Source organism: Ascaphus truei, chromosome 5 (genome assembly GCF_040206685.1).
Source record: "Ascaphus truei isolate aAscTru1 chromosome 5, aAscTru1.hap1, whole genome shotgun sequence".
Taxonomy (NCBI): Eukaryota; Metazoa; Chordata; class Amphibia; order Anura; family Ascaphidae; genus Ascaphus; species Ascaphus truei.
The window spans coordinates 156742052-156768526 of record NC_134487.1 but is presented as its reverse complement, the minus strand read 5'-3'; the positions used below and the strand labels follow the sequence as shown (position 1 = coordinate 156768526).

At 43.5% G+C, this 26475-nt stretch overlaps 1 protein-coding gene across 1 annotated transcript in view; it reads right to left on the bottom strand.

The window, feature by feature from the left end:
- The window catches only part of PDLIM4 (PDZ and LIM domain 4), a 209370-nt gene extending 183845 nt beyond the window's left edge, over positions 1-25525 (bottom strand). Inside the window, exon 1 of the mRNA XM_075601115.1 lies at positions 25288-25525. Within this exon, the coding sequence (XP_075457230.1) occupies positions 25288-25380 (93 nt within the window). The 5' untranslated portion in view covers positions 25381-25525. The remainder of the gene's footprint in view (positions 1-25287) is intronic.
- Between the last annotated feature and the right edge of the window lie 950 nt (positions 25526-26475).

The window sequence follows — 26475 nt, the reverse complement described above, 5'->3', positions numbered from 1 at the left end:
ATTTTTTCTGCGCCTGGCCCATGCGGTTTCCCTAGCAAGCGGGAACCGCCATTTTGGTTGGCTTTTAAGCCCAAAAAGTCAGTTCGTTCGCTCTCCTCACGGGGTTCTCCCCCAATTATGACAATTTCCTCACACTCTTCAAGGGTGGCCCCTCGCTGTCCCATACAGGATAAAAACGGGGCAGCCATAGCCTTCGCTCCGCTCCAGAGCAAACTCGTTAAGGACAATTCAGCGACAGTCTGCTCTTCAGTGGGTTGCACGCCACGGGTGCCCTCCCCATTAGCCTCTGTCCGCCATTTTACGTTCTCCGCGCCACGCGGATCCTCCACTCTCTCATAACAGTTGTCGTACATGAGGCTCCACTCTGCGGGGCAGCCACCTCACCGGTACAATAAAGATTAGCTCAGATGCACCACCACATGTGTACCTTATCTAGGTGTGACCCAGTGTTGCACTACCTCAGGCTAGGCTCACTCTCTCAGTGTCTGCTGTGACTCCTTCCTCCCAGTCTGTGCTCCCTACGGTGAGTGTCTGGAATGGCTAGGTACTCTGGCTGGCTCTGCCATGCAGTACTTGGGGCGTCTACCTGTCTTGGTCAGCCTAGCGCAGACCCTCTCCAGGACTCCTGACCAAGTTAACAGGCTGTCCCTTCTGGCATCCTACCAACTAGCACTGCCTCAAGGTGACTCGGTCAGCTATAGCCCGCTCCAGACCCCTCACTCCCTTCAGGCCCCTTGGTTGTCCCTGCGAACTGACAATATCCCGTCAGCCCCCTGACTACCCCTAGGTCCGTCCCTACTCAGCACAAAGTGGCAGCAGACACTCTCCCTGTTTCCAAGTGACCTAGCTAAAAGCCTGTCCTGTTGACGGATCTAATCTCAGCAGCTCGCCTCCAAATGTAACGGTATTTCTGGCCCGGCCTGACCCACCCAATCTCACATTGGCCCCTGTGGTCTAACCGGACCCCATTACAGTGTGGATATGTCATATGGTGCACCTGCTGGCTACAGGACTCCTGAGTCTCCCGCATGATGGTGTGTGGGGAGAACCCGTCAGACAGGCAGCTGAGGTAGTGTGCTGAGTCTCACCTAGTTCCAGTGCAGCGCCTCCACCTCACCAGGGTCCCTGCGTCCGCAAGGGGATGATCCTGGCGAGGAACTCCTCCGTGGTGCTCCTCTCTGTACACTCATTCTTGATAGATACACGAGAGGGTTTCTGGCTGAACTCATCTTTATTGATACGGCAGGGCAACTGCCCTCCACAAGGAGTATCTTCAGCCGCTCATCTCGCCAGTGCTCCCTTTAATTAGGTATGTCACCTAGATCAGGGATTCACTATTCCCGCAGGAATCACTGTCCTGTGCCAGGTCCCTGGACACAGCCTCCCATGGAGTTATTACAACATAACTGACTCAACTCTTTCAGCAGAACTTGAACTAGACAGCAACTAGAACTCCTCCCAGACTTGAACTAACTTTAGAACACAGTGCTGTGCCTTATGTAAGCTTCTGAGGCTGACACATCTCTGACATCACTAACCAGGGAGTCAGAGCATGTGACCAGTCCCAGCCATACACAGAGCACCCCACCAGGGTGTGAGGGGAAACCTCCATAATTACTGCTGGCATGCCCACACTTACCAGGCCTTACTGCCAGCAGGAGAGATGACTGTAGGCATTTTACATGACCGCTACATATAATACCCACAATACATTAAGAATATCCTTTTTATGGATGCGAGTATACTGTATATATACACAATATAGTTCTCCAGTTTTGTGCATATCTACTATCGTAACTTTTTAGAATACATTTTGAGAATTTATTTGAAAGTGTGCAATGTTGTAGATTTTTCTTACGTAACACAGTTGCTTTAAAACAACTCGGCCAAAGCTGTCATGTTTTACACATTTAGAAATTGATTGCTGCAAAAATGTAGAATTCCATGTTAACACAAACAAGCCAACTCCTGCTGCTTGTAAGGCAGTTAGAAATCATGTCCAGTACTTTGTCTTTCTGTGTTTCGCCTCAAATAACCCTTGTAAACATTATTCATGAAAGTTTTATGATGTTTCTTTCTGTAGTAACTTTGAGACTAAACACAAGTGATGAATGGGTTGTAGTGTCATACAATTCTATGGTTTCCATTAATTTTTACGGTTGTTATATTAACTTCTGTTTTAAGACAGAGCATGTTTCTCTTTGGGTGTACAAAGCATACAGAATTGAGAATCAAAAATAACATGTCAAAATGTTCAAATTCCACCTGAAAAAAAGTACCTGAAGATGAGAGATCGTATTTACTTAAATGGAGTGATATGATCATGTAAAAATAAGTAATTTATAAAATGCCAGCTTCTTTCTCATCAAGAGGATCAACTTCAAATAGAACTCGATTAGGACCTCTTAGCCTACGTTTTAGACATTTTGTATTATAAAGTAGACATATTTAAGTGAAAAAAGGAACAATAATCCCTAATTGCGGACATGGCATCCTTTTACGAATGCACTGTGCACAAAAGTATAGTGGAGAGGTTCACAATTGTGCTCACTAGAAGTCCAGTGGCTGACTAAAATGTAATGGTGGAACACCCTCTTAATATAATATAACCATTCATTTGATGTTAAGACTTAAAAATATATTTGAAGATGTTTCTGAAACGATTACACCTGTGAAATTAGTTCAGCACATTGTGGAAAAATATACCACACCCTTAGCAAGGGGTGACCAACTGCAGTCCTCAATTGCCACCAGCAGGCCAGGAATTAGGAATATTTCAGCTTCAGCACAGGTGGCTCAATCAACGGCTCAGTCAGAATTGAGCTATCTGTACTGAAGCAGGGATATCCTTAAAACCTGACCTGTTGGTGGCCCTTGAGGACTAGACTTGCCCACTCCTGCCCTAAGTCATTTGATGCTATGCAAACACAGAAATTTTCCCCATAGTATAATAAGTAAGAACCCTGTGGTTCCTATTGTAGTCAATAGGTACAGTATGTGTGGATTCATTCTCATGTACAGTTGTGTGAAAAAGAAAGTACACCCTCTTTGAATTCTATGGTTTTCCATATCAGGACATAATAACAATCATCTGTTCCTTAGCAGGTCTTAAAATTAGGTAAATACAACTTCAGATGAACAACAACACATGACATATTACACCATGTCATGATTTATTTAACAAAAATAAAGCCAAAATTGAGAAGCCATGTGTGAAAAACTAAGTATACCTTATGATTCAATAGCAGCAATAACTTGAAGAAATCATTTTCTGTATGACTTTATCAGTCTCTCACATCATTGTGGAGGAATTTTGGCCCACTCTTCTTTACAACGTTGCTTCAGTTCATTGAGGTTTGTGGGCATTTGTTTATGCACAGCTCTCTTAAGGTCCTGCCATAGCATTTCAATCGGCTTGAGGTCTGGACTTTGACTGGGCAACACCTTGATTCTTTCCTTCTTCAGCCATTCTGTTGTAGATTTGCTGGTGTGCTTGGGATCATTGTCCTGTTGCATGAGCCAATTTCAGTCAAGCTTTAGCTGTCGGACAGATGGCCTCACATTTGACTCTAGAATACTTTGGTATACAGAGGAGTTCATGGTCGACTCAATGACTGCAAGGTTCCCAGGTCCTGTGGCTGAAAAATAAGCCCAAATCATCACCCCTCCACCACCGTGCTTGACAGTTGGTATGAGGTGTTTGTGCCGATATGCTGTGTTTGGATTTCACCAAACGTGGTGCTGTGCATTATGGCCAAACATCTCCACTTTGATCTCGTCTGTCCAAAGGACATTGTTCCAGAAGTCTTGTGGTTTGTTCAGATGCAACTTTGCAAACCTAAGCTGTGCTGCCATGTTCTTTTTAGAGAGAAGAGGCTTTCTCCTGGCAACCCTTCCAAACAAACCATACTTATTAAGTCTTTTTCTAATTGTACTGCCATGAACTTTAACATTTAACATGCTAACTGAGGCCTGTAGAGTCTGAGATGTAACACTTGTTTTTTGCAAGTTCTCTGAGCATTGCACGGTCTGACCTTGGGGTGAATTTGTTGGGACGTCCACTCCTGGGAAGATTGGCAACTGTCTTAAATGTTTTCCACTTTTGAATAATTTTTCTCACTGTAGAATGATGGACTTTAAATTGTTTGGAAATGGCCTTATAACCCTTCCCAGATTGATGGGCAGCAACAATTGCTTCTCTAAGATCATTGCTGATGTCTTTCCTCCTTGGCATTGTGTTAACACACACCTGACCAGCAAACTGCTACAACTTCAGCTTTTATAGAGGTGGTCATACATGCTGATGATCAATTAATCAAGGGCATTTGATTAGCAGCACCTGTCTGCTACTTAGCATCTTAATTCCTATGGAAGCAGTAAGGGTGTACTTAGTTTTTCACACATAGCTTCTCCATTTTGGCTTTATTTTTGTTAAATAAATCATGACACAATGTAATATGTCATGTGTTGTTGTTCATCTGAGGTTGTATTTACCTAATTTTAAGACCTGCTAAGGAACAGATTATTGTTATTATGTCCTTACATGTAAAACCATAGAATTCAAACAGGGCATACTTTCTTTTTCACACAACTGTACATTAATATACTGTAAGCTTCTAAGCTGAAGCAGAAAGACCAAATGGGGAAAAAAATAAAGCCTGGAGGCTTTACCTGTCTGTCTGTTTTTAGAAACCCTGTAAAATATTTATCTTTCCAACAAATAAAACCAGTGTCCATTCTGAGTTGATCAAAATGAGCAGACACAAGAACAAGAATCTTTAAGGAATAAGCAATGGTCGTACATAAAGTAATTATGTTTAGTTGACACAGACATCCTTGAAAGATTAAACAGAACTCAAACATCAATGTAATAAAGGAGCATTTGAGTCTTAAAACATATGTGAAACATGTGTAGATGTTTAAAGTCCAATTACATCCCCCACTGGGCAGATCTACTTTATGATTTTGAAAGAAATGTCTAAATGATTTTACATACTCATCGGTAGCAAAGAAAACTCTGCCAATTGCTACTCATTTCACTGTCTGGCTGTCTTGGTGAAACAAGTACAGTGAAAAATTACCTCACAGAATGTAAGACTTTTTTTATACAGGTATATTATGACTAAATGAAGTTCTTATGCTGTGTGTATCTCTAGCATGCCATAGAGAACAACTTGCTCTATATGTATGATAAACTGCTGAACCTCAATACCTGAATTTATAGTGTATTTAACCAAGGTGCATAGGAACACAATAATGCTATCCAATAACAAATAGAAGGGAAGGAGATCCCTTCCAAGGAGTCCCTTTAACTTGCACTCAAAGTACATGTAACAAATATTGATATATAGTATATCTTTCAAATACAAATATTTGATAAAGTGCACAACTTTATATATATTTTGCTCTCTTAAGGTACCACTAATCCAAAATCATAACGATTTTATTCACATCTTACATCAACGTAATTGTGAAATTATTTACAGTGACTTAAAAACTCCTTCAAGAGACTGTAATGACTTATATGCGGAGATAGATAGCCACCTATTTTGGTGTAGTTTTAGCCATTCACATCATTAGACTAAATATCACTTAGATAACCAAACCCACAGTGCGACAGTACTGCCTACTCCTCATAGGTAATTGTAACTGTCGAAAATAAGTCACTATGTCACAATGATATATGCTAACTGTCTAATAACCAATGTGTGTTGTGAAATAGCCTATAACAAGCATATGTCCAATCAGGTTGTTAGTATAGTATCCACATTAGATCATAATATATGTCCTCCCACAGATCAGATCAATTCAATCCTATTTGATATGCCTAACAGTGCAACATATCTCACACAGAATCCTATTAGCAGTCTTGGTATACCAATAAACAGATGTACCCTTATAAGTAAGTAATCAATAAGGTGTGTTGAAGTATGCCAACCGCATAGTAATGATTATATAGGATTAGGGACTTGCTCAGAACCCTTGCGCATCGGCGCATCGGCGCTGCTGCTGAGTGAAAGTACACTGTTAGGAATCGTTGTACCATATACAAATCAGGTTGTATGGTATCTCTACTTTACTCGGTCTACCACAGATGATTGCAGACAAAGTATGTATATGGTACACTGGCGACACACTTTATTCGAGCTCGGCTAGTCCCACGAATTCGGGTATACCCGGGTGTATTGAGGTTTGTGACTGTTTTCTGCCCGAGTGCATTGAGGTATTTTCCAGGCAGGGATTGAAGCATTTTATTCCCGCTGGCTGCAATACTGCACAGTATATATATATATATATATACTGCATTACAATTCATGAATTTATGCCATCTGGTAGACACGCGAAGCATTGCAGCCTATTAAATCCTAATCATTATCATTTAACAGATCAGCCGCCCGTCAGCCAGGCATGAACCCAGGCTGGGAAGGCAAACGCAACGGGGCTTGTCAGAGGTGAGGAGCGGCGCATTCCAGGTATCTGCCAGGTACATACTGGGTATTTGCTCGAATAAAGTGTGTCGGTGCAGTACAACGATTCCTAACAGTGTACTTTCACTCAGCAGCGGCGCCAATGCGCAAGGGTTCTGAGCAAGTCCCTAATCCTGTATAATCATTACTATGCGGTTAGTATACTTCAACACACCTTATTGATTACTTACTTATAAGGGTACATCTGTTTATTGGTATACCAAGACTGCTAATAGGATTCTGTGTGAGATATGTTGCACTGTTAGGCATATCAAATAGGATTGAATTGATCTGATCTGTGGGAGGACAAATATTATGATCTAATGTGGATACTATACTAACAACCTGATTGGACATATGCTTGTTATAGGCTATTTCACAACACACCTTGGTTATTAGACAGTTAGCATATATCATTGTGACATAGTGACTTATTTTCGACAGTTACAATTACCTATGAGGAGTAGGCAGTACTGTCGCACTGTGGGTTTGGTTATCTAAGTGATAATTAGTCTAATGATGTGAATGGCTAAGACTACACCAATATAGGTGGCTATCTATCTCAGCATATAAGTCATTACAGTCTCTTGAAGGAGTTTTTAAATCACTGTAAATAATTTCACAATTACGTTGATGTCTACTCTGGAAGCCCGAGGGTCACGTGGTGATGACATAACTCAGATAGTGTCATCTCGTCCTCTTTTCCAAGCACGACAAGGTCTGTTTCTTTTCTCACTTTATTTTGGAGAAAGTAGGTATATACTGTTTCTTGTGTAGAGGTGTAGGTCTAAATCTCTGTGTATGCTTAGTAGTAAAGGGAGGTGAAAAGATAATCCTGCAGCACCATTACAGGGGTTACAGCGAGGTACTCACGAGTCCAGAGGAATGGTGGAAAAGGAAAAAGCAATGTATGCTGGGTAGTAAGATAGTCTGGGGACAGACCATCTGGGGCAGAGCAGAGGGGGAGAAGGCAGACTAGCCCATTAGAGAGAGAGGCTGCCATGGCAACTCACAGGAGTGTCTGGGGAAGCTACAACATGTAGCAATAATGTTACATCTTTAATGCAGCAAGCTGCTGGGAGAGGGGAAATGGCACTGTATTTGTGTGCAGAGCCAAACACATACAGCTGGCACTAAAAAGCTGACAAGCAGGGCTGCGAGGAAACAGGGGGGGGTGAAACAGAAGTGTAGACAGGGGTATACCTGTTCCATGACACTCCCCGTCTGGTATCTGTAGATACCACTATATAACATGCTATGTGGAACATATGTGCAATGCAAACATAACATAACAACATAATAATGCAAAGTCCATGTCCACATAACGATGTGATACCGTCCGGTACCACTGGCGTTGAAATCCCTTGGCAAAGTCTTTTAGCAAGGGATGTTGGGTGGATGAACCGCTCCAGGTTTGCTGGTTTCACCACAATGTCTTTCTGTGAAAGTCTCTGGCACTGTTTCCTTTCAACTTTGTGAGAGAACAGTCCCTTTGACTCTGTAGTTCTCTCTACAGAGTGCATCACCTCGTGGATGTGCCAGTCATGGTAGTTAGTCATCCTATCACCTGGCGTTTGGCGGGAGGAGATGGCTTTTGGTTCCTTGCGGAAGCGGATTAATGTCCCTGGAAGACTGATCGTCAAGTCTGGTCCAGTGAGGAGGGCGTCGTTCAGGGAGACTCCCTGGAGCTGAGCGCTAGGGTTGAACACTACCCGGATTTGATCGGGTTCCTGAGTGTGGTAGGCCCCAGGTGATTGGAGGTACCGACATTCTTCACCTTTCTTCATTAGAGGTGCCGGCTTTGCGTGGCCGGTAAGGAATATCTTTTGGGTGAAGGCCACAAGGTTGTCTTTGGTCTCTGGTTCCCTTTGTAGGTCGCAGAGGTGCGAAGTGAGCCTAGAGATGGCACATTCTCCATTGTTTGGGAAGCGCCTTCTTGGTGAACGGAATGGTAGCGGAGTAACCCAACTGCTTAGTCCGTCTTTAGAGAGCTCCTTGACTGTTAACTTCAGGAATCCTCTATCTTGCCTTGATGATGTTTGCTTGTCATCGTCCCTTGTTGTCTGGAACGCTGTGCACCGTAGGTCATTGGTGCATTCCTCTTGCACGAGAACATCTCCCCGTAATTTGGTTAAGCGCTTTTGTGTCTCTTTGTTAACTACCATCGGGAGGTTATTGTCTCCCCGGACGTAACAAAGAACAGTCTCTTTTGCCCTAGTAAAACCCTTTATGAAATGTCTCTGTGGCTGTCTCTTTTTGGATGTGTGAGAGGACAGTCCTTTTGACACTGTGGCTTCACCTGTGGGGCGCAATCTTTTGCGGCTATGCCAGCCATGGCAGTTGGTTGCTCTGTTGCTTGATACTCTGTGGAGAGGAACAACTGTACGTCTTAGTTGTGCCATTGCTCGCGGGAGTATTGTCTGTTTATTGTTTTTTGGACGATCCCTTTGTCGGTCACCTTTGGGAGGTTACTTTCTTCTTTCGGTGGAATCGACTCATCATCCTTAGCTGTCTGGACTGCTGAGCATCCTAAGCCATTGTCGCATCCCGTCGATGTGAGGATGTCTTTGTTGGCCTCAGGGGTATGACGTTGTCTTTTCTCTTCACTTGGCCCTTCGGTCACTTGGAGATGGCCAAGACATGGTTCAGAGAGAGATGTGTGTCCACATTCTGTCACCACCGTTCTGCGGGCATCAACGTAGTCTTGCCCGTGCACTTGGTTGGTGCACGAGTTGCCCACTATCACCCATCCTAGGTCGAGTCTTTGGGCGTATGGCGCGTTGTGGGGTCCGTTATGCTGTTTACGGACTTTATGTACCCTCATGATGTCCCTACCGAGCAGCAGCTGGATTTTGGCGCCTTGTTCTACCGGCCTGGATGTGGTTGGCTATTCCTTTGAGGTGGGGGTAATGGAGTGCCACGTCTGGTGTGGGAATCTCATCCCTGTTTGTGGCCATGTGGTTGCACTCGATGTGTGGGAAGGGGCATGTTCACTTTGCCGTCTATTGAGCATATGGTGTAGCCATTCACTCTTCTCCCTGTGGTCTCCATTCACCCTGCGCACGTTCTGAGAGTGTAAGGAGAAGCACCGTCTTGTATGTTAAACATGTCGAAGAACTCTGACCTGACCAGCGATCGGTTGCTCTGGTCGTCGAGGATTGCGTACATCCGAATAGCCTTCTCAGGTTGTCCCTGGGGGTGCACTGCGACGAGGCATATTTTGGAGCAGGACATTTTGTCACCTTCTTTTCCGCAAACCTCAGTGCGCTGAGATGTGACGGACGTTGACTCTCCTTCTTTCTCCCTGCCATGCTCCGCTACGGAGGATGGGTTCTTGAGTTGGTGGAGTGTCATCGCCTCTGGGTGTAACGCTGTCACGTGCTTGTCACCTTCGCACACTGTGCATTTGATCTCTTCCTTACAGTCCCTGGCTAGGTGAGTCGTGGAACCGCAGCACTTGAAGCAAACTCCGAATTCTCCAAGTAACCTCTTGCGTTCCTCTAGGGACTTCATCCTGAACCCAAAGCACTTGTTGAGTGGGTGTGGCTTCTTGTGTATGGGACATTCCCTGTTTGGGTCCCTTGGTTCCTTGTCTCCGGCGACCGACTGATCGGGAGTAGTTTGGGTCGTGGGAGGCACGTCCGTCTTGCGAGTCGAGATGGGTGTTTGGGGGTTACCATATCTCATCGCTGGTCTCTCGTTCCTCAGGCTGCTTGCACTGTATATGGTTTGCGCACCTAAGAAGAAGCTGGGTCGTTCCTCGTCCTTGCTGCTTCGCGAATCAAGCTCAAGAAAACGGAGAATGGGGGGTAGACGACTTGCTTCTCCCTTTTGTATTTGGAGCCTTGTGAGATCCATTTTTCTTGGAGGTTGAAGGGTAGCTTCTCCAGGATGGGTCTCACTCCACGAGCTGAGTCTAGGACGTTGAGACCTATTAAGGAATGGTCTTTCCTTGCGAACTCCAGTTCTTGCAGCAGGTCTCCAAGATCTCGTAACTTCGAGTAGTCTTTATTTGTGATCTTGGGGAAGCTGTCGACTCTTTTGAAGAGCGAATCCTCGACTGCTTCGGGGCTGCCTTAGGACTCTTCTAGCCTTTCCCACACTAGGTCAAGACCTACTTGGGGTTGATGCGCGTTTGCTGCCCGCAGTCTTTTTGCGTACTCTCTGGATTCATTCCCCAGGAACTTGACTAACAGGTTGAGCTCTTCCCTTGCTGAGAAGTCCAAGCTGTTGATTGCGTCTTTGAATGTGAACTTCCACGTCCGGTAGTTCTCAGGGCGGTCGTCGAAGCTGATGAGTCCTGCGTGCACCAGGTCATGCCGGATCATGTACTTGGCTATGTCTGTCAGATCTGAGGCATCGGCGTGTTTGTCCCATTCTGAGGTAGTTGCTGGGACGGTCTGTGCGGTCGCCTCTTCCTTGGCGTGGACGCGTGATGGCTGCTGGCTAGTGTGAGGGGCTGTTTTCTCCCGCGTGGGTGTACCTGGATTGCGAGCCTGTTGTGGTGCATCCGTGTGCGCTCTGGCGTGTGGATCACTGTTGCGGCTGTGGCTATCCCAGGCAGCATGTGCCATTGACGGAGCAGCGTCTTCTCCTCGTGGTCCTAGCGAGTCTTCGGTGTCTGTGGTGTCGCTCCCTCCGTGTTGAAATGGTGCGCTGGTGTTTACGCTGAAGAGGCTCCTTACGTAGTCTTCAGTGCGTCGGGCTGGATCCTCTGAGGCTATCCGTCTGTACGGTAGCTCCCCGCCGTCCTGTTGCGCGGCTGCTTCTAGGACTTCGGCTTGGGCTATAGCGGCAGCAGCTTCTCTTTCTTGATTTAGGGCCTCTAGGTTGACGTCCACCTCTGCCTTTTTCCGTGCAGCGGTGGCAGCGGCTGCGGCGGCGGTGGCAGCGGCTGTTTGCTCCTCCTCTTCCAAGCGGGCCCTTTCTAGTTTCATGACTGCCTCTTTCTGAGTGTATTCGGCCCTGGCACGTGCGGCCTCTGCGGTGGCTCGCGCCTTGGTACCGTTTGCGCTAGACGCGTGAGATTGCGCTTATCTTGCTGACCTTGATGAGTGTCTGGATGTGCTGGAGCGCTGTGATGCAGTTTCCAGCAAAAGGTCCTTTCTCTGGTCTTTGGCCTCAGTGACAGTGGTCTGCACGAAGCCGTCACGCTCCCGGTCAGTTGCCTCCTGCTGGTCACGTTCGCTGAGGCTTTCCTCCGTGTTAATTCTTTTTAGCTATGCGAGATATGTTTGTGACAGCATTTGGTAACGTTTGTGACTTGACCTCAATTGGGCTATAGCTTGCCTAATTTGTTTCTCCTGATCACTAGTACTTGCAACGTTACATATTTCACGACCAGTGTCCTCCCAGGCCTTCTCTAACCTTTCGCGGTGTGCTTCAATGTCAGTCTCATATTTTTCCCGGGCCTTTTGTGTCAGTGTGACTGTCCGTTTGGGCCTTGCGCCTGCCCGCGCTTGTTGCACTTGTGCAGCGGTCTCTGTGTCTGAGTGATCGCTTTCCTGCGTGATGTCTGGTGAGGCTCTGAGTTCTGCCATGCTGTAGGTGTGTGTAGGCCTTTTGCCAGTGCGTGTGGCGTGCGGTCTTTTACCTTGTCAGCGATGGGCGTCTGTCTCAGATGATGCCGAGCGGTGTCCTGCAGCATGCAGCGTAGGGGTAGCTGTACTCACAGGTGTCCGGTGGCTCTGACCCGTGTCCTGTCGGGTGTCCGGCGGCGTGGCCCTTGATGGCGCTGGCCGTGGGAACGTGCGCAGGGGTAGGTGGGAAGGTGGCTCCTCACTATGGGGCTGTGCAGAGGGTGAACTCAGACAGAGAAAAAGGCAGTTAGGTTTTGTGTAAGAAGCACTGTACTTTGCAAGGCTGCTGTGCAGTGTAGGCTGCTGCTTGTCTGTTAAGGCTGCAGGCTGCTTGCAGTTTGAGCTACTTGGTGCTTCTTTTGTGTGGTGTAGAGGCTGCTCTGTATAGCTGTGTAAGCTGCTTGCTTGTACTGCTGTAGAGGCTGCTCTGTATATCATGGAGTCTGGAGTAGCAGCTCCTATAAGTGTCTGTAAGGCACACGATATCTTTTCACTATTCTGGAAGCCAGAGGGTCACGTGGTGATGACTTAGCTCAGATAGTGTCAACTTGCCCTCTTTTCCAAGCACGACAAGGTCTGTTTCTTTTCTTACTTTATTTTGGAGAAAGTAGGTAAATACAGTTTCTTGTGTAGAGGTGTAGGTCTAAATCTCTGTGTATGCTTAGTAGTAAAGGGAGGTGAAAAGATAATCCTGCAGCACCATTACAGGGGTTACAGCGAGGTACTCACGAGTCCAGAGGAATGGTGGAAAAGGAAAAAGCAATGTATGCTGGGTAGTAAGATAGTCTGGGGACAGACCATCTGGGGCAGAGCAGAGGGGGTGAAGGCAGACTAGCCCATTAGAGAGAAAGGCTGAGGCTGCCATGGCAACTCACAGGAGTGTCTGGGGAAGCTACAACATGTAGCAATAATGTTACATCTTTAATGCAGCAAGCTGCTGGGAGAGGGGAAATGGCACTGTATTTGTGTGCAAAGCCAAACACATACAGCTGGCACTAAAAAGCTGACAAGCAGGGCTGCGAGGAAACAGGGGGGGTGAAACAGAAGTGTAGACAGGGTATACCTGTTCCATGACAATGTCAGATGTGAATAAAATCGTTATTTTTTTGGATTAGTGGTACATTAAGAGCAAAATATATATAAAGTTGTTTATCAAAAAAAAAATTATTTGAAAGATATATTATATATCAATATTTGTTACATGTACTTTGAGTGCAAGTTAAAGGGACTCCTTGGAAGGGATCTCTTTCCCTTCTATTTGTTATTGGTTACCAGTAAGTAAATAAAATGATCCCGAACTAGAGAAGAACTTCTCTTTAATTATCCCTTGTCTCTGGAATAACAAAATGACCACCCACTGTCATTTCTGTCAAGCCAATTGATGACATGAGGTGTTCCCCTTACTGATTGGCTGCAATGCCCAGCACCCATGTTTTGTACCTTGACTTATTAGGGGAATGCCAAAAAGTTGTCCACCTTTTTAAAAGCCTAAAATACATCAGGTCTGCCCTGTTTCCAAGGAGTGAAGGGTCCCTTTATTTATCAGTAGTGTCCCTGTGGGCCAATTGTGCCCTTGCATGTTAAAGAGTTGGATACACAAGTAAGCAATCCAAATTATTATTACTGTAAGTACCTGCCCATCCCTCAATTCCTTCCCTCTCTCCCTTGGTTTTGCACTTGCTCCCAGCGCTCCAACTCTTTACTGTACTTCAAGGCAAACATCTTGCAATAAAGTGAATGTACAATAAAATACAGGAATAAGTGCACCAAACCTAAAGATGCACATATGCAGATAAAGCCACATAAATATACCCACATAAAGGTTACAATATAAGTGATATGGTTGGAGTTTTACAGAGACATTAGGAATGCGTGTGAAAGGCATGTTTGTGTACTGCCAAAAGAGTATTTAAGCCTGTTTGTAGAGACAGGGGATTAAAAACTATTAAAGTGCTTCAATAAATTAAATAAATATAGTTACAATAATTAAAAGTACATTCTAAAGTTATTAAACAAATGCAAAAGAGTTGCACACATTGTGGCATAAAGGTGAATGCACTTTTACACTTCTTTTTTTACATTAACTTCATCTGGTATCTGTGGAGATCATCTAAGTTTTAAAAAAAAGTTACATTTTGTATATAAATACCTTCTACTGAATGCTTCATATATTGGTATATTTCTAATGCTGGCATTGTTAAGGACTGTGTATGCATGATGTTCACTGTTCCATATATATTAGCAGTTCTCTTCTCATGTCTGCCTAATATCTTGTTGAAACCCTACAGACTTCTGCAACTTCACTTGCAAATTCATCAACAGGAATTATGTTATTACTTTAATGGAGTAACTTAAAATTGATGGACGTTTTCTAAGCTATGCCAGAAACCTCCAATAATAATGATACCCAGTGACATAGATGGAAAAAAGAGAGAGAGAAATCCAACTCTATAGTCAGGCACAATCCCAACCACCCTAATTCAACTTACTTAAGAGTTTTCCGCCAAGTCCATTCTGTCAGCAGAAATGGATAAAATCCTTCCAGGATTAACTATGAGAATAGGTTGTGTGGTTGTGTGGTTGTGAAAAAAGGACCGTTATTTTCAGAATGTGACAGAAACGAAACTGCTGAATACTTTCAAAGGGTCTTTGTTTGACATACACAGAGGCAATACTTACATCTTTCAGGGCATGTTAAAAATGATATTTCCTTTACTTATAGTTTTATTACAGGCTTATTCCAGCAATATAATATTTTTTTTCTTTTCATTGCTGCATCTCATGATTACTGAATGCAGGAATAAACCTGACAACTTAACCACATTAGCAGCATTTTAACTGTCATTTTTTTTATACTGATATTTTTTTTTAGAGAGAGTAAAGGAGACCACAGCTAAACCTGTAATAGAACGGTGACAAATCCCCTGAATGCATTTCCAACTGGAAAAATAAAAGGCCAAGATACAGTTTACTAAAGAGCTATTCAGCTGCAGCAGCTGCCTGTGTATTTTATTACAGTTCTGGCTCATTCCTTTGGTCACAGCCCGCAGATTGTGCTTGCAATATTACATACACCTCAGCACCATTGTTCTCTTTGAAAAGTGTGGTTTACATGGAGGCATGATTTCAGCTGCTTTATTTAATAATGTGTACAGTAGATCAGTACTGCTTGTCCTGAGAGAGAGAACTGCTCTCACAAACTTGTCTGATTGTATTCTGTAAATCCATAGGTGTCCATGTTAAAATGGACATAAAAGCAAAAGGTGACACTGTGTGGTCATGTGCATGTCATTTCCTAGAGTCCCTGCAGTGGGAGCATTGTATGCTAAGAGGTAATGGTGAAAGGCAGGGTTGCAGACCTGTCTGAGACATGTGAATGTGCTCACAAGTGATATTTTTATTTGCTATAAATCCATATAAAAGGTTTCCCTTTTTTCCGGTAGGTTGAAGGAGTTACAGAGTTGTAAAAACACTGCCTTTGAAGTAGCTGAGCCAGGTTTGAATACCAGTGTAAGCTCTCTCTCTCTCTGAACATGACACTTTATCTCACTGTGCCTCCGTCACCAGTAAATCATATTGTAAGCTCTACAGGGCAGGGGACGCATTGGGCCTGCACTATTCTATGTACTGCTCTGCGTACACTGCCAGCGCAAAATACAGAAAAATTCTATTATTGTATCATCACCTACTATTTCAGCACCCACTTTTTTTGCACCTCTTCTTCACTTGCAAGTCCTCTCAGTCAATCTCGTGGTCAACATGATTGCACTTTAAAGAGCCAATCTTCCTTAGTTACCGTTATTCTCATTGGAACTTGTGATTTTGGCAACAAGCAAAGAGACTTTAAAACGTCTCCGTCACGCCCGGTCATCGCCTATTTTGTTCATGAGAGCCTTATACTAAATAGAACATGTATCTCTGTCATACAACATGTATACTGCAACAGTTCTCCAAGAAAACATAGCCAAAATGGTTCTGCTTTGCTGCCAACGATTCCATTCCATCAATTTTATACAATGCCTGACGATACTACTGCTGCAGTTTGTTTACAGCTCATTCAGTTCTCTTCATTTCTTAGTGGACAGAATTTACACAAACAATAGGGCCTATTCAGGTAGCTTTGATAAGTGACTTAACGCTTCTTAAATACACTTTCTATAACATGTCAAATCGCTTTGAACGGCTTTTTAAGGAGCGTTGGCACCCTGGCTCAGATAAGTCGTGCAATAGCTCAAAAAATGGGCAAATGCAATTTTTTTTTGCCAACAACTGGTATTCAGGTAGCTTCGATATGCACATCGTCGCTTAAACTCGTATGTTCAAATTTGAATCGCGATATGCATACTGAATGAAGGAGAAAAATGTATTGTTACTGCATTGGATTGAAGCCGGGGGCTCCAGCACTGACCCGCATTGCTTTCAGCTCCGGAGACACCCTGCTTCAATCCTATGCAGTACAGAACATTCACAGCCCAGTTCATTACCTTAGTGGCTAACTGCTAAGGTACTGAAGGGGTTAAATACCAGTGCCCGGTTTGTTGTGGGTAGAGGGGGTGAAGCTTGTATTCACTCCGGGAAGGGTGGTTAGGTCTCTTGGGTGGGTAGCAAGGTGGGGGGGGGGTTAACCCCCTAATTACCATTAAGTTTAATAACAGCTAAGGTAATTAAGGGGTTACTGGCCAGTAGTTCGTTTTATTTTATTTTAATGTTGCTGCCCACTGAGGACGAGGAGGCCGAATATGAGGATGGCCGTCATACTGGCAGGGCATAGATTACCACAGTGACGACCAATGGATTAAATGACTAGTGTATTTTTTTTTAATAGTAATGTATTTTATTATATTGCACTATAATGATTATTTGAATGGGCAAAAGTGTTATTAGCCATCTTTGGCTAATAGCACTTTTGCCCATTCCTGTGTTGTTGGTGGTTGAGGGGGTGAGTGAAGGGGGTAGTTGCCCCGGGGAGGGTGGTAAGGCCTCGTGGTGGGAGTCAACTCTTTTATTACCTTAGTGGTTATAACGCCAAGGTAAGGTAGGGGTTAATCGCTCCCGGGAGGTCAAACCACCCTCCCTGGGGCAACTATAATCTTCATCCACACCCTGTACCACCAACAAACCGGGTTAGCCGCTACGGTAATGAAGCTCTGTTTTTATTTTGAGTTTATTAACACAGTATTTAAGCAGGGGATGTCTGGACCTGAACCGCTTTAATTTCAGGTTCAGGGACCTCCTGCTTCCTGGGATACTGGCCCAGGTATTGGGTGTCTGTATCTCCAGCAAGTTTCATTCTCCTGCGTCACATGATCGGGACATGTAAACTTGCAAGAGATACCAGTATCCCATCCTGGGGCCTGTAACTCAGAAAGCAGGGGGTCCCCGGACCTGAAATTAATATGGTTTAGGTCCAGAGGCCCCCTGCTTCAATTCTGTGTTAATAAAATTTAAATAATAACAGTGTGATCGCCTGTAAGAGTTGTGCAGGGAGATGCAGCTTCCCTCTGTGCAGCTCTTCCAGGCTGCTGCAAGGCGATCGCACGGTAAATTGAAAAGTCAAGAGACTAAAAAATCCCAAACTAGTGCTGCACAGCTGAAGCAGATTCCCAGTATCACTGATCACAATGCAATGTCCATATATTCAATGATTTGGAAGTAATGAAGGATAGCTACGGGTGAGAGGTGAGTCAATTTTATATATGTAAATCTGGTGACAGTGTTCCCTCTGATGTACTAAATATTCAGTCCAGCAATGATCCAGAAAAAACGAGGATATACAGCAAACACTGAGCATTGAAAGGGGAGGAGGGTATATAAGCAAATAGGGTTGCAGTCCAGTGAAGACTCAGGGCGGCCCGAGCAACCACTCCCTCAATAATCACAGCCAGTGGTAACCCTAACCGGATAGAACAAAGTCAATGAATGAATAAATAATTGCCACAATTGATACTTTTGATTTATTTTAAGTATCTTTTTTTTTTTTTTTTAAACACTCCCATATTTTGTATCTAGATGTTTTATTTGCACTCTAGGTGGGTCCACTGTTTGCATTCAGTGATTAATGGGCTTATTATGACACATCTGGTATTTTACCTGGTGGTGCTCTGATTGGTTCAGTTTTTGGCTAGGTCTATCCAATGGAACAGCCAGGAGTGTACAAATAGCACATCAGTGAGGTTAGTCACTCTTTGAAAAAGCGCCCTGTGCGTGAATCATGTCAGAGGACTACCTTTGTGCAACTCAATTTTGCTAGTGGTTCCGATTTGTGAATAAATTACCTGTCATCAACTTTTCCTGTCTGGATCCCAGTTTTTTGCTATTGGAGCAGTGCTTTCCATGCTCCTGTTCTCCAGGTCTTCTATCTTAGATCGCATGGTAAAATCTCTGAAAAAGCAACTGCAAAGTCAATCGGTATGGAATTGTTGTACCAAACGGTATCTACCAAGCGATAAATCTTACTGAATACTGTTTTTACCCAAATTTCATACCATGAGGTAACAACATTCCAAACAGATTGATATGGCAGTGATCTTACCGAAGCTATGATAGGCCCCAATGTATCTGGTTTTGGCTCGCATTACATTTTTACACCCGTAGTCGCACTTTTTCAGCTTCCAACATAAAATATGTCTAGAAGGAACACAGAAGATTTTTTTTTCTAGACATAAACCGTGTGGCCTATGTACAAGTTCTGAAAACAAATGTTTTGGGGTTATTTTCAATTTTATTATTTTTCAGATTTTAAAATAATTTGGAAATTAAGTTGGGGTGGGGGTTCCATTATAGCTGCTGTAATCTACCAACAGAGAGTTGCAACAACATAGTAACAATGATGCTGTTGCGTTTTATTGGTTTGCTGAAATGAGGCCAAGGGGACACCTTATTGTTCTCTCTAAATGGAATAAAAGACTGGAAAATAAAATAAAAAGGTTCCAATGGCTTCCCATGAAGTTTTGGGTCTCCTTCTTAAGGCTCTCCACTCATCTGCTCTTCCATACATATCAACTCTGATCTCTTGTTATGCCCCTGCTCGTCAGCTGCACTGTACCCATAACTGTCTCCTTTCCACCCCTTTCACCTCTACGTCTTAAACCTTTTCCCCTCACTGCCCCCCTTAACTTTGGAACCCTCTCACACTCAGCATACGCCAAGCACCTTATCTCCCCTAACATAAACTATAAACCTTAAAACTCACCTCTTAAATGAAGTGTTCCAATAGCCTAGGCTCATGGCTACTGTCACCCACCCACAGTCATTCCTACCAATGACTGCCATCTACTGCCCTTATTCCCTCACCCACTGTCTCTGTAAATTTCCCAGCATACCACCAAGATTGTAAGCTCTCTGGGGGAGGGATTTATTTTCCTATTGGTCTGTTTTTATTTGTTGTACTTTATTGTACTATAATTCCCTGTACTGTATTCTCTCTTGGAAGTCGCTAAGTACAGCTGTGGACGTTATATAAATAAAGATATACATACATACATACATACATAATGTTCTCCTTCTAAGGGCCTCTTAAGCAGTACATGCTGCTGTTTTAAATTGAAGTAGCGTGTCCTATAGCAAGGGTGCGCAAATTGGGGGGCGCAAGATTGTCTGTGGGGGGACACAGGGTTTACAGAGGCCCCACGCGCTTCCCGAAGGCACTTAAAATAAATGCCGGGGAAGCCGCGAAGGCCTCTGTAAACTGCACTTACCCTGGTTCAGCCGGCTTCTGGAGACTCATCGCCATGGCAACGCGACATCATGACGCCAGAACACCAAGCTGAGGTAAGGGGGGGAGAGGGGCATGCGGAGAGGGGGACAGCCGACAGGGTGGCTCAGGGAAAAAAGATTTCACTCACTTGTCCTATAGCTTCAGCTCAGATGTTGCTCAGCATCAATGCATAAAGGAAATGTTGTCTAATTTTGCCCCCTTACATAGTTAAATGGTACAGTAGATGTAGTTGAAAAAATACATATGTCCATCAAGTTCTACCCTTACCTTACTTAAAGCAAGCAGTTCAAGCTGATGTTAAAAAAAAAAAAAAAAAAAAAAATCTATTTAATATGAACATCAATACAACCTGCACAATGACAAGTGATTAGCTATGTTGCTGAACGACCTGTTCTCCTGTGATCGATCGGCGAAGATTCAGATCGGGAGTTCACTAAATAGCGGTCAGTGTAGCAGAAGAGAACCCAAGATGCAAAGTTCTGTTCATGTGACCAGGCAGTCACTAGATACAATTGGTTTACTGCTAGAGAGAGGGCAGGGCTCAAAAAGGGGTGTGCCAGAGCCTGTTTCAGAAGAGGAAGGGGATGTCACTTTGTAAATGGTTGCTATAGCAACAAAAAATGCTTAAATTTTTTTTTTTAAATGCTAAAAGTATTTTCTCATAGTACAGAACTGATTTATTAGAAAAAAAAACACATGTTGGATATTACTTGAACTGCAGCTCTAAGTAAGCTTTTTTTATGGAGTAGTAATACAGAGCAATAGGTGTAATATGGGTGTGTTTTCTTCATAAAGACTTCATATTGTCTATGTATAAAAACAAGTTTCACAGTAGCTAAAAGACAAGAGTAAATCATTTATGAGCTTCTGTGATTGAAGTGTGACTCTATAGTAAAACTACTTTTTCATGTGCAACCCTACATTATTTTATATAATAAAATGTTTCTCAATATAAATATGTCTTACAATATAAATGTAGCAAAAGCCTCATCAAACTCGAGTCCAAGCCTCCCCCAAGTATTTAACAGAATCACTAGTCTACTAGTACTTTTTATTTTAATATCAAGAATTATGGGTTACCCTGTATAAAGAGCAATAAATTGGATTTGGGTTTTACTGCACCTCTCAATGAGTTTTGAACCAATGTAATAAATCTTCACGGATTAAACTTGTGCTTTGCATGCCACCAATATTGTTTTCAATGCCTAAGCTTCTGTAAGTGAAAGTAACTGGAACCTAATATAGGGGGAATTTGCTCAAGTGGCAGATTAAAATTCCAATCTCATTGTTATGTAAATCCTGTGGTTTCCAGCCCGAGTTGCTTTGCGATTACCGTATTCTTATGTCACAGGGAAACCCTGGCAAGATTCCATTCTAAGTAATGAACTAGGAAATTCCCTGCTCTGCAATAAACAACAACATAAAGTATAGTAAGAAGCATCAACAATTAAGAATTAGTATAAGAATACTGTAGTGTCCATTGAATTTCCCTGTCTGTCTTTTCATTTAAACAATTAAATGTTCTACATACCGTATGGTAGAGAAATTAGGTAAACACTGCAGAGATTAATATACTACGTATAACAACAGTCTTTATAGGGATACAATAAAAGCTTAAATACATTATTTTGTTCAAAACTAAACAATAAGCAAAACAATTATAACCCAAATAATCAAATCACCTACTGTATGTTCTCATATAATTGATGTATTATTATTTCTTTTAATATACATCTAAGTCAGCAGTGCGCAAAGTGGGGGGCACGAGACTCGCTGTGGGGGGCGCGGGTTTACAGAGGCCCCTGCACGCTTCTCGAATACATTTAAATTAATGCTGGGGGGAGCTGCAGGGCCTCTGTAAACGTCTACTTAACCTTTTCAGATGCTCCTGGTCATACGTCGCCATGGCAACACGGCGTCAAATGACGCAGCAGGTCATGTGACGTCACATTACCATGGCAACGTGACGTCATGACACCAGGATGTCTGAAGCAAGGTAAGCAGGGGGGAACGAGGAGAGTGGGACAGATGGCAGGGGTGCGCAGGGGGAAAAGATTGCGCTCCCCTGATCTAAGTAACGCATTACAAGAAATATTTGAACTATTTAAAATACATGGAGTCACATATTAATGATCTGTCAATAAAGAATGGTGACTACACAACACTTAACTAGTCACAGAGAAAATGTAGACTAAACAGTCCCAGATTAACTAGTCACATTAGCGCTTATTCTGTCAAATGCAATAGCGCAGATTCAGCCATATGGGACAGAAATCGCCACTGACTTCTTGAAGCTTCTGCGTGTGATGGCACTGGATCGGCGCTATCGCAGTTTATAGAATAAGGGCATTTGCCTCTTATATGGTAATAAATGGCCCCGATATTTTAAAATATTCAGGCCTATTATACTGTACATCGTAACAAGTGATTTTATTATTAGATTAATGAGACGTCACGGTCTCTTGAAGCCATTACCCTTTAGCAGATAAGGCAGTAATAATACAGGCAGTGCACGTTGGGAAGCAGATCCTCTAGTACAAACTTTTTTCTTGGCGCCACCTTGCCTGCTCTCCTCAGTCCCCCCACCTTCTCTCCGGCCGCGTTGTCATGGTGATGCATCAATAGAAGCCGTTGGACAGCAGGTAAGAGGTAGTTACATAGGCCTCGCGCGCTCTACCGGCATTTTATTTCAATGTTGTGGGGAAGAGCGAGGGGTCTGTGTAAGCGCCGCGGCCCCAGTTTGCGCACCCTTCCTGTAGTATACAGTATAAGTGGATTCACTGTCTGGAAATGCATGTAGTGAGTCATCTGCTCACTTAGCTATCAAGAGCTAAATGACAATCCTGCCTCCTTAATTCATAGATCTACTGTCTGCTGAATTTGTGACACCAACATCATCTAAGATGATATAAATATAAACTGCAACAATCCTTGCATAAGTAAAATTGTTCCAGCTAAACTGAAACTGTTCATATTTGCTGTAACAGACTTGCACCTGTGACCAACCAGACAGGTTGCTATAGTCAACAAAGGGATAATGTGGCTTTTGTTATTTTCCATCTTTAGGAACCGCTCTCACATAATTGACACTCCTTTATTTGGGTGGGATCTGGAAAAAGTTTACAAGGGCATGCAGCTTCAGAGTCTCCTCATATTAACAAGGATGGGGATTACGGCAAAGAACTTTATGAAGAATAAAAAAAAGTTTTCATGGTTCATAATGCTTCACACTAAAAAATATATAATTCCATGCAAGGCTCGAGGCACGACACCAATAATATAAAAATGCTATTATGATGGCAACGGGGTTGAAAACGCACACTAAATAGTTCTAGATTTTGAATACATTATGCATTTTGATCTATGTAAAAAGGCATACGTCCCCAAACGCAATGATTTTCTGTAAATGAAACTGCAAAGCTACACTTTGGGGCATATGTATCAAGAAAAAAGTGGTGCGCAAAATCTATACCATGTGTATCAGAGACTAAATTCCCATTGAAATAAGTAGAGGATTTTTTTATATATATCTGGTGCAGTTTGTTTTGCCTCAGGATTGTACAACTATTGCCTAAATATGTAGCCCCCAAAGTATGTATAATGAACATGCTGCAGTATATAACTATGCGGAGTATGACACACCAAACATTAATAATAATCATAATAATAACTTTATTTCATATAGCACTTTTCTCCCAATGGGATTCCAAGTGCTTCACAATTACATTATAGCGCGCGATACGCAGCACAGTACATAGGATTTATACAGACAGGCTGTGTCTGTGAGAGCAGAGACCCCCAAATACTGTACATAATTGAATCTCCACTGCAAATAGAGTAGCTGATCTTATTGCCTAATGCTAATGTCCTATAAACCCCTCCTAGCGAGGGTAGGAGCTTTCCTGCTAAATATTATACTGGGATAGAGGGGATCAGGACTAGACCTCACATAGCACTGACCTATGTGTTCAGGTCTGTATGCTTGGTTTATTTTAATGGTCCGCTGACCTCTGGGGCTCTGCACACAGACTAAGGGGTCTGCAGAAGGTCACTAGCTTGCTGAGGAACCAGAGACATGTGCAGAGACTCCGAGAGCCCACCGCTTCTCTCCACGTTAGCGCGGTGCCATGGCTGCAAACAGTGGCCGCATGTGGACAACATATTTTCCAAAGGGGTCTGCAACTCCATTCGCAAAATGTTACGGGTCTGCAAATTAAATTTGTTTGAAAACCTCTGTGTTTGATTGATATTAAACAGAATGTAGCATGTGCATCTCCTAGCATCAATGTATCAAACATTTTCATTGATGTAGCGCCTGTTCTCCTCAGTGAGTGCTTTGGGTGGCAATAGAATGAATTAGGGAGGTGTTATACGCATATAAAGATATAATATAATCACATTTATCAATATCTGCGACAAGGACGTTTCTTTCCATTTATTTAGCGTCAACAGATGCGCCAGGTCTGAAGTGGCACAAACCCGTAGGATCCACATGTAGGTGTCAAACTTAAGAAACTATGGGGGAAAAAACACTTACGAAAATGTTTTTTTAAATGCTACCACACCAAAAAAAAGGTTAAATAAGTTACAGTATGTCCGCAATAAATAACAGGTTCCATTGTCTCTAAGGAAAATGTGCATTGAGGATCTATATACACTGTAATTAAACAGTGCAGCATGTTCTTTTACACTGTAAAATTTACAGGATCAACATCATTTTAGCAACCACTGACCAAACTGTTTTTCTTGCTATCAATGCAATCAGCCTACAGAAGCAATCAGTCCTGCAAACAAAATGCAATATTTACTCATGACACATATTCTATATAGATCTTTATTTATATAGCACCATCCAGATAGATAGGGCTTTATCAATTATTTTTCTTACACAGAATGCATTGATTTAAAAAAAAAAAAAAAAAAAAAAAAAAACTTGTGTGCGATTTCTCAAATACAAAAGAAGTTATAGCCATGCAATAAAAACGAGTCCCAGGCAAGCAGTTCACATGATCAAAAGGAATAAGACTAATAATAGCCAGTCATTCACTGATTGATGTCAAGACTTTGTGAATTACTGTGGAACTCTTTTGTCTCCTCCTGGAAACTTTCATTCAAACTACTTGTTGCAGAAGAAGCACAGTAATTCAGTCTCTGCAACCACACGCTGCTTTCAAAAGTTTCACAGTGTCAGCCAAGCTTTTTTTCTGTGTGCAAATTCCCTAGTGCCCGATCCACGACGTTTAGAAGCAGATCCTTAGGTATCCCGCTTACCAGACAAAAAGTAGTACAGAAGCCGGACTCCCCATCCACACTTCTTATAAGAGCATCAGCCACAGGGAAGGTGGAATAGAAGCGTTTGTTTCCAATCCATGTCTATTATAAGAGCCTCAACCATAGGAAAAATGAAACGGCAACAAGTTACCCCCATCAAAATCTACCATAAGGATCCCAGACACATGGAGATTTGAACAGAAGCAGAATTCTACACCCACATATATCCCAGGTTATCTCCCCTGTTACTTACCCTTGAAATAGTCAGTTGGGTGCTGAAATCCTTGCCCCCCACCAGCCTAAATCCCCAGGGTGAAGGGCCATTGAGAGTTATTGTCTGTGGCATTGTGCTGCTTTTGTATCTCCTCTTGCACTTCTATCCTGTATATCTCCCTTTGCAGGAGCTCTCTGCGGTGCTGCTCCCCGGTCAATTCTCAGGCACCGGACTGAGCTGCACACCCTCCTGTCCAGGCTGCAGCTGCTGATCTCCCTCTGACGTCACCGCCTCCCTTAGCTGGGCGGAGCCAAAAGCTCCGAATGCCGACCCGGGGCGTTGCTAAGAGACGGGAGCAGCAGCAGGGCTCTGAAACTCCACATCCTTCAGTGCGGCAGCTATGAGGGGGTTAAAGCCATATGAGGGGGTTAAAGCCACGTTAGCCAACCATGCCTGTTATTGGGAAGGCTGGTGGTAAAGCTGTGTTTTCTATTCATAATGATTAATGTTCAATAATCCCAATGCAAGTCAACCAGCGATGAAGAAATGTCACTGATATAAACTTGCACATACTGTACAGTAGTTACACTTCTTATCCCCTCTACTGCAAAAGTAGGTTGTACTGTAATAATACAATGCTGAACCATACTCTCAGGAAATAGGTTAAATCTCGTTTTCAGTAGGCATGTTAATTCCGTGCTTCAGAATGTGTTGACACTTTACCAATAAACGATAATAATAACACTACATATTTGATAATTTTTTTTCAATCTCAACTAGTATTGAAATACTGTAAGAGTTATTATTCTGTAAACTTTGTCAAATAGGGATCTTCCCCAAACTCAACTATTACTGAGGGGGACATGGTAAAATGCAGGGAGCATTTATCAATCTTTTACTGCTATAGTATTTCCTCCCCTTGTAAACAGGGCCGCCAACAGGGGGGGACAGAGCGCACTGGCGACCTGGGCCCCGTGAGTCAGGGGGGCCCGGCCATGCCCCCCCCCCCCCATGGGACGTGCCATGGGATTCCCCTGCGCGCGCACCAACCTAAGTTCCTCCGCGCGCGCCAACCAGGGGCCCCACAGCATAGGGGGGCCCCACGCGCCCGGCTCCTGCTTGCCCACCATAGGGTTGTCAGGTGTCCGGCGAGCGTTAGGCTGCGGTCCCAGTGATCACTGTGACACGCGCGCCCGGCGGGGGGGGGGGGGGCGGCGCGTGCACAGC